Source organism: Geotrypetes seraphini, chromosome 19 (genome assembly GCF_902459505.1).
Source record: "Geotrypetes seraphini chromosome 19, aGeoSer1.1, whole genome shotgun sequence".
Classification (NCBI taxonomy): Eukaryota; Metazoa; Chordata; class Amphibia; order Gymnophiona; family Dermophiidae; genus Geotrypetes; species Geotrypetes seraphini.
This window is the reverse complement of record NC_047102.1, coordinates 12993259-13007726: the sequence shown is the minus strand read 5'-3', so window position 1 is coordinate 13007726 and position 14468 is coordinate 12993259. Positions and strand designations below refer to the sequence as shown.

General features: G+C 43.4%; 2 protein-coding genes across 9 annotated transcripts in view; one reads left to right on the top strand and one right to left on the bottom strand.

The window, feature by feature from the left end:
• ARHGAP1 (Rho GTPase activating protein 1) overlaps window positions 1-5092 on the top strand; it is a 35035-nt gene extending 29943 nt beyond the window's left edge. For both annotated transcript variants that reach the window (XM_033928151.1, XM_033928150.1), the window contains 2 exons: window positions 596-699; window positions 2131-5092. In XM_033928151.1, the coding sequence (XP_033784042.1) occupies window positions 596-699; window positions 2131-2310 (284 nt within the window). In that variant the 3' untranslated portion in view covers window positions 2311-5092. The remainder of the gene's footprint in view (window positions 1-595; window positions 700-2130) is intronic.
• A 4313-nt stretch (window positions 5093-9405) lies between these two features.
• ATG13 (autophagy related 13) overlaps window positions 9406-14468 on the bottom strand; it is a 47283-nt gene continuing 42220 nt past the window's right edge. For 6 of the 7 annotated variants that reach the window (XM_033927969.1, XM_033927971.1, XM_033927970.1 and 3 more), the window contains 5 exons: window positions 13134-13248; window positions 12568-12645; window positions 12333-12440; window positions 11431-11559; window positions 9406-10408 (listed from right to left, as the gene is read on the bottom strand). In XM_033927969.1, the coding sequence (XP_033783860.1) occupies window positions 10331-10408; window positions 11431-11559; window positions 12333-12440; window positions 12568-12645; window positions 13134-13248 (508 nt within the window). In that variant the 3' untranslated portion in view covers window positions 9406-10330. Of the gene's footprint in view, window positions 10409-11430; window positions 11560-12331; window positions 12441-12567; window positions 12646-13117; window positions 13249-14468 lie in introns of those variants that run through there. The other variant, XM_033927975.1, reaches the window with a different exon arrangement.

Here is a 14468-nt window from a genome sequence, read left to right as displayed (position 1 = left end):
AGTATCCTAGAAGTTGCATGATCTGGGATTTGAGTGTACAAATCCAAGGGGGCCTAGGCGAATCGGCAGGGGCGGGCCAGGCAGGAGACATGTGGGTTGTAAGACCTGATTTGCCTTTCACCTCCTAAGAAATGGCAACAGAGAGAAACGGGGGTGGATTTTTAAAAGGCTCGTCTAGACAACTCTGAAAAGCTAGCCAACCAAAACTGTGCCATTCAAAATATAACCCTCTCTAAGCAGATAAATGTAGTTGCCTACAAAATAAAGGCCCCGGGGAGGGAGGTAGGGTTGGATGAGGGACTTCCAAAACTGGAAAAAAATCAATTGCGCACTTCAATCTTGCTGGCCAGAATCTGTCCAACACTTGAAACATCTTTCCCATTGTGTCTCCTGCCTCTTCAGCACTTCTTATCATGTATGTTATCGTTTTTGTTGTAAGTTTGACCTGGCTGGTGTATTGTCTCTATTATGTGGATATAGTATTTGTGAAATCATTGTGTTCTGTCTTAGTTGCTTACAGAAAGATGGACTATAAATTTTAATCCATTTTATGTGAAAATAACTGTGTTAATGTAGAAATGTCTTTTCCTATCAGATGTGGAGGAGAATAAGCAAGTCGAAAACTTGCGCAAAATCCTCCAGACGTTGCCCCAGGAGAATTACGAAGTGCTGCGCTTTCTTACCACCTTCTTAGTACAGGTAAAACACTGCTTCTCCCCACCTCAGGGTTTTCTCTCTCCCTTGCTGCTTCCCTGAGGCCTGCTAAAACATTGCAAAGTGTTCGAGCTCAGGATATCAATAATGAATATGCTTTCCATGCTTGTCTTGCATATTCATTGGGGATATCCCGAAAACCAGACTGTCCAGTGGACCCCAGGACAGGTTTGAAAACCACTTCTCTAGATCAGTGGTTCCCAACCCTGTCCAGTCGGGTTTTCAGGCTAGCCCTAATGAATATGCATGAGAGAGATTTGCATATAATGGATGTGACAGGCATGCAAATCTGCTCCATGCATATTCATTAGGGCTAGCCTGAAAACCCGATTGGCCTGGTGGTCCTCCAGGACAGGGTTGGGAACCACTGCTCTAGATCATCATTGTGCCACATTTTGATTATTGTAATAGCCTTTTAATGGGAGGTTCTAAAGTTTTATTAGGATTTTATATACCGCCTATCAAGGTTATCTAAGCGGTTTTACAGTCAGGTACTCACGCATTTTCCCTATCTGTCCCGGTGGGCTCACAATGTATCTAGCGTACCTGGGGCTGTGGAGGATTAAGTGACTTGCCCAGGATCACAAGGAGCAGCGTGGGGTTTGAACCCACAACCTCAGGGTGCTGAGGCTGTAGCTTCACCACTGCGCCACACACTCCTCCTATTACAAGCATCACAAGTTGATGAGAACTCTGTGGCCAGGGTATTAACGTACATTAATTGGTTTGAACTAGGGATAGGCCAGGGGTAGGGAACTCCGGTCCCGGAGAGCCGTATTCCAGTCGGGTTTTCAGGATTTCCCCAATGAATATGCATTGAAAGCAGTGCATGCAAATAGATCTCATGCATATTCATTGGGGAAATCCTGGAAACCCGACTGGAATACGGTTCTCGAGGACCGGAGTTCCCTACCCTGGGATAGGCAATGATTAAAAAATGTAATCAAATTAATTGTATGATTAAAATTTTGAATCACATGATTAATCACGCTTAATCTCTGCCAGAAAGTTAAACCACGCTTCATTAAATTTAACAGCACATCAAATGCCCACCTCTACTAGTAATTCCTTCTTCTCTTGCTTCCTTTCTTTTTCACTTCTGCACTATTTCTGTCTTTCCCATTTAGCTTACTTCCATTTTCTTTCTTTTCAGATCTGTTTAGCTTCCATCTCTTCCCTTTCCCTCTATCCATGGGCATCATCTCCTCTCTTCCCTTCCCGGGCACCATCACCTTTATTTCTAACATCTTGCATCTCAACTCTCTCCTCCTCTCTGCAAAATCCACATCTCTTTCTCTCTCGCCTCTTCTTCTCCTGTAGCTATCTTCCCCTCCAACCCCATCTCTCTCCTCCCCCTCCTGCAGGTCCCAGGCCTCCATCACTCGTATCATTTGTTTTCTTCTTCTCTAAATCCAGGTCTCTGCGCGCAGTGATCAAAACAAGATGACAAATGCCAATCTGGCTGTGGTGTTTGGGCCTAACCTGCTGTGGGCCAAAGATGTCGCCATTACTCTGAAGGCCATAAACCCCATTAACACCCTCAGCAAGTTCCTGCTGGACTACCACTCAGAGATTTTTCAGGACTCGGATGCCTGAGCTCTCTCTCCACCTCCTTCTTGGAGTCGGAAGCACTGCTATGCCCTCTTTTCTGCCCTTCCAAACATTTGGCCAGTGCCCAGGACACATGGCCCTTCCAAAAAGCAACTTCTAGACTGCAAAGCTGAGTGAGGCATACACCTATCTCTTACAGATCACAAGACACACACATATACCCAGCTGTTTCTCAGACTACAGCAGATAGAGAAATACATTTACTCCACCATCTCACCGACTAGAGAGCTGAGAAAATTACTCCCACCTTGGCCGATAGACTGTGAAACTCCCAAAGAAACATTTACATCTGCCTCTCTTGACAGTCTGTTCAGCAGCCAGAGTGAGTCAAAAGTGTGTCTCGTATTGCAGAGCCAAGAGATACGGACAGACAGACATATCCCAGAGATCAGTTAAGAGCAAGAGACAGAGGCACAACTTCCTTACAGACTACAGAGCATTTCAGGTTCTAGTCTTTTCATACACTCTTAGTGTGAAGGGAGCATGTAGATGTATTGATGTGGAATATGTGATCTTATACATGTGAGTTTTGGAGTTGTTTTTTCGGTTCGGTGCAGTATTGAAACTCCAGGAAGAAGAGAGAAAAAAATCAGTTTTAGAAATGGATGGAAATGAAGGTTGGAGCTGGTCTTCTCTAGAGAGCTGCCATCCCCCATTTAAATGACTCCTAGCACGTGCTTCTGTGTAATGGTACACATACTTTTGTGTGCATATGGGTAGATGGGTGAATATATTCACTCTGTGCTGAAACCTTGAAAAGCAAAACATCCCAGCTAAGAAACTGAGCTCCTTGGTTGCTGATCAGAAGTTCTTTGTTCAAACAGAATTATGAAAATATATGCACCTTAACCGTGACCTATAAAGATTAGAATAAAATTATTCTGCCTTTTTGATACAAGTTGTGGATTATGATAAGACAAAACTAAGAGTGTAACTATTTCAACAATAAAACAGCAAATAAATGCATTCAAAAAACCCTAAACTAAATAATCTCACTGCCCATAAAAAAGAATAATGATAGACTGCATGCTACGCAGATCGAATTGCATAAGATGTGAGAAGATTAATGTCAAATGATCAGCTGGGAGACATTCCAGGCTGGGACGCTGCTTTTCATTTTCAGCTTTCCTGGGTTCTTCTGGGCTCTGGGTGGTGTTTACATTCTTAAATGGTACTTACAAGGCATCCATGACCACCGTCCTAAAGTTAGGAATGTGGTAAACCCTCAGCATAGAGAACAGTGCAGCAGCCACTCAAACTGTGAGTGGTATTAACATCTGGTCACTGAAAACTGCACATGGTGTGAATTTTCAGGATATCTGTAAAGAAATGTGTGAAATAAGATCTGCTTTGTATGCAGATAGTCATGCCTGTTCTCTAGGGCTGTCCTGAGAACTTGATCCATTTGTGGCCCTCGAGGACCTTCAGTAAATGCTCTACTCTAACATCTTATTGTGTAAGTGCCAACAGCCCTCCTACGGGCACTGACTGTGGCATGTTTTGCTGCAGCTGATAATTCTAAGCATTCCTGAATAAATGAAATAGCTTAGAAAATGATGCAGAATGCATTCTTTGAAATCTAATATATTTACAGTGATTTTTGCGATGTTTGGGTAGATGGCCCGGGTCTCCAGTGTGGCAACTGCCGCTTCGGTCTGCACATAATCCGTGCGCAATTTTGTCCAGCCGCGGTCAGAAATTCTGAATAAATGACAGAAGGGTTGTTGGCCTTGGGTCTGTTTCCTTAAACGAAAAAAAACTTGTGATATTATTATTGTTTTCATCCGTACCCACATTCACTAGCAGTCTTTTCGTTTTGAACCTTGCTATGGAGATCTGAAGGCCCAGCTTGTCACAGCAGGGTCAGCCAAGGTCAGGTTTCTCTCTGCATCTGCGGTACTACATTAATGTTGTAATATTTTTTTTCATTGTTCAAATAACTATCAACCTGTCACATGATTTTATATATATATGTGCTTTCACTCAGCTTAACATATCCCATCATGTTCAATTATGTTCTTTTCCCACTTCATTTGCACATTGTAACTGTCCTGTGTTAGGTATATATTGATGTCACTTGTCCCATTTGGTTAACACACTTGTTCTTCATCCAGCCAAAAGGAATCGGACTGTAGTGCTACAAAACGACACTTCCTTGAGTACAAAACGGCAGCAAGAACAGGGGGGTGTATCGTGTCTAAAATGTCTGCCACGTATTGTATCTGTAAAACTGTACTCTGACCACCTGATGCATGAGCACGGCCAAAATATGTTTTTACTGAAGGGGGGGGGGGGGAAAAGTTTTGTGTCATCTTTACTGGGCTGGGTTCTAAAGCCAGGAATGTATTGTTCTTGTGCCAAGATGTCTTGTTTTTCCAGTGAGTGGCAGATCCGTTTCTCAGCTCTGTCTTTCCCTTCGTGAGATGTTGAAGGGCTAAGTTTGAATTGCGAGCCCTTGTGTGCGTGTCTGTATTCTGGCAGTGTTTGCAGACTTCCAGTCACCAAGCCTTCTTTCCTTGTATCCTTACTCGGTGGAGTTGTTAATTTTTTTTTATATATATATATATACATATACATACATATATATATGTATTCATGAATGCTAATGGGTTTCTTGTAGGCAGTGATTTCTGCCACCGCCTTTTGATATTCCAGTGGTGTATCAATTAAGTGAATTCACATCCTTGTTCACGTTTGCTCTGTATTTGAGCTTGTATTTCACTGTTTGCACTTTTTGTATTTCAATTAAAAAAAAAATCTTTTTTCATGCTCTTGTTACTAGAGAAATTGAGGCAACCGTTTGACTTCAGTTGTGCAGAGAAGGCAGCTGAGTGGCAGTGAATGTCAGACCAATGATCCATATAGACCAGTAGCCCATTTTCACGGTGGCCAATCCAGGTCACCCAAAGAGTAGCAACACTCCGTGATGGTGGAGTGCTCGCCTGGGTGTCAGTGAGCATGGAAGCCACAGTGGGGGAGAAAGGGGTTCTGGATTTGGTATCAGGGAGCAGATAACTCATGGAGCTAAAGAGACTAGGGCAGGAATGGGCAACCCTTAAACACAGAGGGCTGTACAAATGCACAGAGCTCCATAAACTACCTGTGATAAATAAGTACAAGTTTAACTAGAAACAAACTGCTAAAGGGGGTATTCTGAAAATAATTGGAAAATATTGTGTTTTAAATTGCCATAGCTCTGGTTAATGATGTTTCTGTGTATTCTTTCTATGGTCTCATGGGTCACACAAAATTCAGTGGTGGGCTGCAGATTAGAGAATGACACGGGCACAAATTTTTCCCCATCCCTGCAAATTTTGTCGCTGTCCCTGCCCCCTTCCTGTAAGCTCTGCCTTAACCGCATAAGCCTCGATCACTTATGATTTTAAAGTGTTTGAGGCTTGTGCAGGAGAGGACGGAGCATAGGCATTGGTGGAATGAGACATTATGACATCACAATCTGAGCTCTACAATGTTGCTACTTATGATTTTAAAGTGTTTGAGGCTTGTGCAGGAGAGGACGGAGCATAGGCGTTGGTGGAATGAGGCATTATGACATCACAATCTGAGCTCTAGAATGGTGCTACTTAGGATTTTAAAGTGTTTGAGGCTTGTGCAGGAGAGGACGGAGCATAGGCGTTGGTGGAATGAGGCATTATGACATCACAATCTGAGCTCTAGAATGGTGCTACTTAGGATTTTAAAGGGTTTGAGGATTGTGCAGATGAGGACGGAGCTTAGGCGTTGGTGGAATGAGGCATTATGACATCACAATCTGAGCTCTAGAATGGTGCTACTTAGGATTTTAAAGGGTTTGAGGCTTGTGCAGATGAGGACGGAGCTTAGGCATTGGTGGAATGAGGCATTATGACATCACAATCTGAGCTCTAGAATGGTGCTACTTAGGATTTTAAAGGGTTTGAGGATTGTGCAGATGAGGACGGAGCTTAGGCGTTGGTGGAATGAGGCATTATGACATCACAATCTGAGCTCTAGAATGGTGCTACTTAGGATTTTAAAGGGTTTGAGGCTTGTGCAGATGAGGACGGAGCTTAGGCATTGGTGGAATGAGGCATTATGACATCACAATCTGAGCTCTAGAATGGTGCTACTTAGGATTTTAAAGTGTTTGAGGCTTGTGCAGGAGAGGACGGAGTATAGGCGTTGGTGGAATGAGGCATTAAGACATCACAATCTGAGCTCTAGAATGGTGCTACTTAGGATTTTAAAGGGTTTGAGGCTTGTGCAGATGAGGACGGAGCTTAGGCATTGGTGGAATGAGGCATTATGACATCACAATCTGAGCTCTAGAATGGTGCTACTTAGGATTTTAAAGTTTGAGGCTTGTGAAGATGAGGACAGAGCTTGCAGGAAGGGGGCAGGGACAGGAAAAGAACTGGCCGGGATGGGAAAATGAGTTCCCCTGGGGATGGGGAAAAATTTGTCCCTGTGTTATTCTCTACTGTAGATTACCCACCTGCCTTGGGAGTACTCAGCCTGATGAAGATAGCTCTGGAGTCCACAAGGCTGTAAACATGAGATTCCAGTTACAAGATTTCAATTTGCTGAATTTGATTCTCTGCAAAACTTTTCTTTCATTCTCCTGTTATAAAAGATTTTTAAATGAAGATTTTGCTTTTTCTGTCCAGTGCAAAAGGCAAGACATTCTAGACAGCTGGGTTATTTCCCCATACCACTCGAGATTTTTCACTGTGCAGTTTAGTGCCCTTCACAATTTCGATGGATCCACAGGGCCATTTTGTCAGTCCCCTGTTTCCGTCAAGGCGCATTTGCCCAGGAGTATGGCTTCTTCATGGGCCGAAGTTAGATCTACAGGGTGGCAACGTGGTCTTCTCGTCACATTTGCCAAATTCTACAGCATGGATGTAGCTGCAAGACAGGACTTGACTTTCGGATCCTTAGTTCTAAGGGCTGGCGTAGCAAGCCCACCCTAGATTTTGGGGGGACTGCTTTTGTACGTCCCAGCTGTCTAGAATGTCTCACCTACTGCACTGGAAAAGAGATGATGTACTTACCCAGTAGATAGGGGAGACATTCTAGACTCCCCTCCCTGTCGTTCCTGCGCCAGCTTATGGTTTTTAGTCTATGCTTCTCCAAGCTGATTCTTGGATGCCCTTAAGGGTTGGGAAGAATTTGGATAGTGAAATCTCGGTTTGCGAGTGTTTTGCTACATTTGCAAACCGAGCGTTGACTCGATTTGCAAGTCCTCCCGCCTGCCCAAACTGAAGCCTTACCCCCATTTGGGCCCGGTACGCAGCACCAACCCACAGGAGGTACCGGTGCCAGAAGATCATGCTGCTTGCTGGACTGGGCCTTGAGCATTTGCTCAAGGCCTTCTGGCTCTCATTTTCTCCGAGAATCTCAGAGAGAGGCGGGAGCCAGAAGGCCTTGAGCATGCGCAGATGCTCAAGGCCCAGTCCGGCAAGCAGCACGATCTTCCGGCACCGGTACCTCCTGTGGGTTGGTACTGCGTGCCAGATGGGGGTAAGACTTCAGTTTGGGCAGTGGGGGGGAGGGAGGTGGAACCAATCAAGCGAGTTTCCCTTACTTCCTATAGAGAAACTCGCTTTGATATATGAGTAATTTGGTTTACGAGCATGCTTCTGGAACAAATTATGCTCGTAAACCAAGGTTCCACTGTATATGTTCTAGTGATGGGGGAGTAGTTTCTGAGCTCCTTTGAAGCCTGTGTTGGTGGTTAATGGTACTATTTAGTTACGTTTGAGCAGAACGATTTGTTTCACCTATTGCTACAGGTGCCTCTACTTCATGTATATTAGGTACTTCTCGGTGCTTTGAGTGCTAAAGTGCACCCGGAAACATCCAGAGTGAATTCCTTCTGCAGCATGCAGGTATGAGGAAATAACGCAGCTGTCTAGAATGTTGCACCTATCTACTAGAAAAGAGCTTACCAGGGTAAGTACATAATCTCTTTTTAATGTAGTAGCTGAACTAAGTACATTTAATTTTTCATAAACTCGTGAGATACTGCTGGTAGCTCCAGGAGATCCTCAGATATGGCTGTAGGATTCTTGAGAGCCAAGGGGCCTGAGCAATTGGGAGTCCTGATTGAGGGGCTCCTGGGTCCTAAGTAGCAGATTTGGACTCTGAGGTAGGCTACAGGCTTCTAGGACCTGGGGTTGGCCTTGTGGGGCTCAAATGGGGGTTATGAGATCATGGATAGGAGACTGAGATAGTTTAGTTTTTGCAAATATCTTTTGGATTCATGGAGGGAAGAATATTTTTGAAAAAGAGGGGGGGGGGTGTACTCTCCCCAAATTCTTAAGCCAGGCTAAGGTGAATCTGTCAACTTTAATGTTAGCATTTGTCTTACTACTTACAGATCGCATTGTGCCAGAGATCGCCCTTCAGTTGTGTGGAAAATGGGCAACAGTAAGGCAGATAAAGTTTTTAAGAGAAAGAAATCAGTGCAAAAACTAGTAATTGTGTTAAAGCTGAAATGAGTCTTCAGTGACTATAAACTTTGAGGTATCAAGATGGATCCAGCTCCTTTTCTGTGTCAATAATACAAAGAAATGGAAGTCTTGTTTCATACCTCTCAGGTTTTAAGTTAACTGCTGCTAATAGGTGCCCGTTACAGAATCTGACCCTTTGTACCTATGGAAATGACCTTTATTGAAAAGGTTTTTAATCCATTAATTGGTTATTCTTAAAAAAAAAAAGGGGCAGATTAACATCACCACTTCTTTTAAAGTCTTTGGAAACTACTGTGGATGCAAGAAGAGTTGTACCGTTAACACTCAGTAGATTTTAGTAGCCATGACTTCTTGCTTTGACGCTTACTGTTCTTTGCCTACAGAAGCAAAATATATTAGAATGGTGGTAGAGCTGCCGATACCCTCCCCTCCCCCCCCCCCTCCCAGCTCTTACACAAATCCTAGAAATTTGCAGCTCGCTCTTTATTTATATTGTTCAAACTATGGTCAACATTAAAAGCAAAAATTAGAAAGTTTAAATTACAAATGTACATAAAACCAAAACTGAACACTAGCAGCAGAAAAGTACATGGAGAAACAACCATTACAGACCTGTATTTGAGTGTAGAGTTTGGCTTTTTGTGCAGTAATAAATATTTGCAGTCTTTTTTTTTTTTTTTAATGTTTAGACAACATACTAACCATTAAAGTCATTTTTGGTAAAGAAAGGAAAAAAACAAACACATAAAAGTGACAGACTTTGCTTTTCCCAAGTCTATTTGTAGAAGAACAAGGGAATGTTACAACTACTGCAACCTCTTTCCATTAGTGTAGACACGAGAGACAAGTGCTCCATCTCTCTAGAACCACATTTTTGAAAATGCCCCCTATGTATCAATCACAGGGCCTTCCCCTTCGGATTAGTGTGTGGTTTTTAAAACATGCACATTCCTCAATTAGTCCAAGCCATCAGCAGTAACAGCTAGGCCCACTCCATCTCCAGCTGCTATGCACTGTGCGTTCCTTTTCTGCTGTCTTTTGTGGTTGAAGACATCACACTTCTGCCACACTGAGCACAACCTTCATATGCTTTTTAGTCTTAGGCACATTTTGCAAAAATGATTCCCTATGTATCTGTAGTTCCAAGAAGCAGGGAAAGCAGGCAGTAATAAGATCTCTTTCCTCAGTCCACAGAAACCCCAGGTTTTGCTTAACTGCAGGAGCCACCTTGACTTTCCTTCACCTAGAATTATATCCATCAAACAAAATGCGCAGAAAGGGGGGAAGAAAAGTCTAAAAATTCAGTAACAAAGTGTCATGTGTGCTGTAAAGTTCCTCTTCCCTGGAGTTCAACTGTTATATAATTATAATGTCCCATCATGGCAGCAGCAGGAAAGGATGCTCCAAAGAACCCAGACTTCCGTGGCATTGTAGCAAATCTAGAGAAAAATCGATGAGGGGCTGGAGTGGGTCAGAACCTTCTTCAGGGGGCAGAGGGCTTAGACAGATGTTGCGACCTTCAGGAATAACTATTGCCATTGGAAGAAAACTTACTGCAAAGAGTCTACAAAGGCATCAAATTCCTCCATATTTTTCTCATGCAGGGCCAGCTTTTCTGGGAGGGAGTCCTAAAAGATGAAGAATTGACACATTAGGGCCAGCTTTGTATATTAACGCATCAAATAACCTCCCCCCCCCAAAAAAAAAAAAAAAAAAAAAAAAAAAAAAGATTTCGCTATATGTGAAAAGCTCATGAAAGCAGATTCCTCAGTAAAATTGGCATCCTACTCTCCTAAGTGCTCTATAAGCTGAGCATGTGAGCAATTGTTCATATATTCCAGGAGTGTTGCTCACAGATTTTATATGGTAACTCACATGAATACTTGCAAATTTGGAGCTTACGCAAATATTTTTTTTTAGAACTTGTCGCTCACAGGAGAAGACATTTGCATACAGCTGGCCAATCCTTCGAGGGAGTAATTCCTGCTCTTTTCTACATCCATAACCTCCTACCCAGCTAACACTCTAATATCATGCTAATTTGGGGATTTGCCTCATTAGTCACAGGGTGACTAGGTCAGTCCATTTTCCACCCCTGAGCTCTCATTCAACACACTCTGTACTTATTGTCTTGGGACTGGCAGTGGCAATGCTTTCCTTCCCCAGACAGGACACGTTATCTACCTTAGCATTAATCTAGCAGTTTCCTCTGGTTCAATCAAAATCTGGGCTGAAAGATACTCAGAAAGGACTAGGATTTTTACGTGATCCTTAAAATTGTGCTCAGGTCATATCTCTGCCCAGGTACAATTATGGGATAATTTTAAAGGCACCTATTTCAGAAAGGGAAAGGGGGGATGGGACGTGTACCCACAAAAAGGCAGTATGCCAATCAAAGCGTTTTACATATTATATACAATTATTTTGTGCCTGGGGGTTAAGTGACTTGCCCAGAGTCACAAAGAGCTGCAGAGGGAATTCAAACCAGTTACCCTGGTTCTCAGGCCACTGCACTAACCATTAGGCTACTAATGATTCCTTGCCGATAATTGCAGGGAATAAGAAACAGTACGGTATATAGACCTTTCCCCCCTTTGACCAGTCTTAAAGATGTTTCTCTGGCACACTAAAAGCCGTGAGCCATTCCTACCAGGTCCTCGGCCATGGACTGGGTTCCAATGTCAATGGAGAGACTGCTCAGCTGGGGAGGATTCTGGAATTCACGATAGAAGGTTCCCACGTCCATTGGCAGCAGGTCATCTTTGGAAAAAGCAGGTCTCTACATAAAAAAAACCCTTAACTCTAATTATATGGAGATTTGTGATAAGCTGCAAGAATGCATGGAAGAGCTTCACAGTCATCGTCAGTGTCTACACAAAAGTTGTTTCACCCCCCCCCTTTTATTAGTACATTTCCACATATTTGTATTGTGGTTTATGCACAAGTGAAGGGGAGGTTGGCTTAGTATGTCTGGTACACAATGGCTCCATCTTTATTACGCAATTCTTTTGGTAATTCCTATAATTTGTATTCCGCCTTGAACAATATATAATGTATAATGTATTCAAAATTAATTTTCCTATGAACTGTTTTCCTACCTTCTTCTACTCTGTTTATAACCTAACTAATTTATTTTTCTCAAGTACTTTAGCAAGAATGTGAGCCTTTGGGACAGTCAGGGAACTCTAAGTACTCTCTCTTCATCTTAATTAATCTTACTTATTGCATTTCTTCTGTTTCTACTGTAAACCGCTTAGAACCTCACGGTACAGCGGTATATAAGAAATAAAATTATTATTATTATTATTATTTACCAAAGTGAGGGGATGGTGGGAGAGGAATACGGCTCTATCAGGACACAGAATAACAATGACAGCTTGTAAATGCTGGAAAGAGAATAACTCGGTTTAATGGAGATGAGGGTTACAGCATGGCTCAGGCCACAGGTGGAGAATTATATAGCTCAGCCCATGCAGGGTGGCATTGTGGGCTCAGACTATGAAGACGGCTCTGCTGAGGTGGGAGGGGTAGAAGACTGCAAAGTCCACTTACAAAGTCCACCATGACAAAATCATCCTGTCCTGTTCCGCTGCTGCTGCTGGAACTTTGCAGGCTAACGTGTAGCGGAGACACTTCCTCGGGGGAGTCGGGAGGATGCACCTGGTTAAGAGAGTGGGTAGAAGCAAAGAGTCAATCCTAAAAGGCAACTATTAAACTTTTTATGTCTTAAAAGCCCAGTAGGGGGTGGATGAGCCAGGTATAAAGAGTCTGAACGTTGGCTTCTCACCATTGGATCAGCCTCTTCTGACTCAGATGGTTTTGGTGCAAACATGGCAAAAGGTATATCCATGCTGGCATAGGCCACCTGGAATGAGAGAAACATCTGAATTCTTTACCTGTCTAAACAGTTATCAAAGCATCCAAAGAAAGAGCCAGCAAAATGAACCCTGGAGGGGAGACGAGGTTAACTGGGATACAGAAGAAGAGATTCCATACTTCTAATTCATTCACCCTTCTATCCTTTCTGATAGAATGAGAAAGGCAGAGCAGGAGGTGTTACAGCACATTCTAGCAGTGTCTAATGTTAGAGCTGGTGCTAGAGAAAGAAGAATACAGAGGTATCTAGTGTACTCTCTATATATTAGTCCCACCCATTCCTCAATTATTTCTCCTTTTTGTCCTGCTATTTAACTCTAGCCCCCTTGACCTTATGTATCCCCAACTTTCAGTCCTCTGACTTCATACTTTCTTTCAACTCATCCACCTTTCCCACAATAAGGCCCCTGCTTTGCCAGTCCACCACTACATGCATGAGACCCTCAGCTAATGTGTCCTACCTTCATAAAAAGGTACCTGTGGTGATGGTTTATCAACAAAAGCCCCCACTTTCCTAACAGAGAGGATCTCAGGATGCTTTTGGGGAGAGCCAGCCTTCCCTTCACTGTTGGAGGTGGTCTCAGCATCTTCACTGGAGAAGAAAAAAAAGTGAAATTTATTTTTCTCTCTTAATTTCCTTTCTATGAATTCTGCTAGACCAGCCATACTACTGGGGTTATATCCCCCAACCAAGTGACATCACCAGTACGGCACTATTGACCTCATTGATGTCTGGGATGGGAAAGAAGGAGCCCCCTTTTGTGGGGACCACAGAATACACATAGCATCTGGTATCCTGCTCCTTGACTAATACCTCCTTAACCACTTCCAGCTGAATAAGATATGCCAGGATGTCCTCCACTGCTCTTCACTTGAAGGAGGAGACAAAGCGGGATACCATAAAGGCATCGGAAACAAAGGGCATGAACTCTAAGGCAAAACCTTCATGACCACATTCAGGATCTACAAGATCCAGGTAACAAGGATCCACTCCCAAGTATAAAGTTTGAGCCAACCTCCCACCTCAACTGGGCCAGAAGGGAACCCCTGAATCTCACTTCTGAGTGGTGGAATCAGAGGCAGAAGATTACCAGCCATCCCTGAGCTGCTTTGCCTCCCAAAAAGACCACCTTTTCTGAGCTTTCAGTGCCCTGCATTATGGACTTCTCAGAAAACAACTCCAATCATGGGAATAAACCTGATCTCCAGAGGTCTTGGAGGTACCTGGGTCTCGTCTTTGGGAAGACATGGAGGACAAACTTTATCCAGGTCCCTGACCAGCTTTTTGAGGACCTCCCCAAATAACAGACTATCCCTTTAAGGACAGTTTGCACAAATAGTCCTTGGAGGCCACATCTGCTGACCAGTGATGCAGCCATCACCACTCCAAGGCAACCAAACTTAAACACATGCGGACTAGATCATATAGCAAATCAACCAAGAAGGCTGCTGCAGATTCCGGCTGGCCCGATTCCATTGGAGCAGAGTCCAGGTGATGTAACCTCTCTAGATTTGATTGGGATTGGATTAATTAATTTTATATTACTGCATTTGTATTGCCTAGACCTCCAGGGTGGCAGAGATAAAGCTCCCCAACAGCTTCAACTTCCAATCATGGGATCCTTAAGAGGAAAGAGCTGGTCAACATCCTTTCAGGAAGAGCTAGAGCCACCCCATGAGTGTGGACCCCTGCAGTAAAAGGCCTAGGATCTCCCATTCTTTCAGAACCATCACCGAAAGGGCCCAATGGACAGGAAAAGTCTTCACTAGCTCATGATAACCTGTTAAGATAGGGTGACCCCCTCAGTCTCC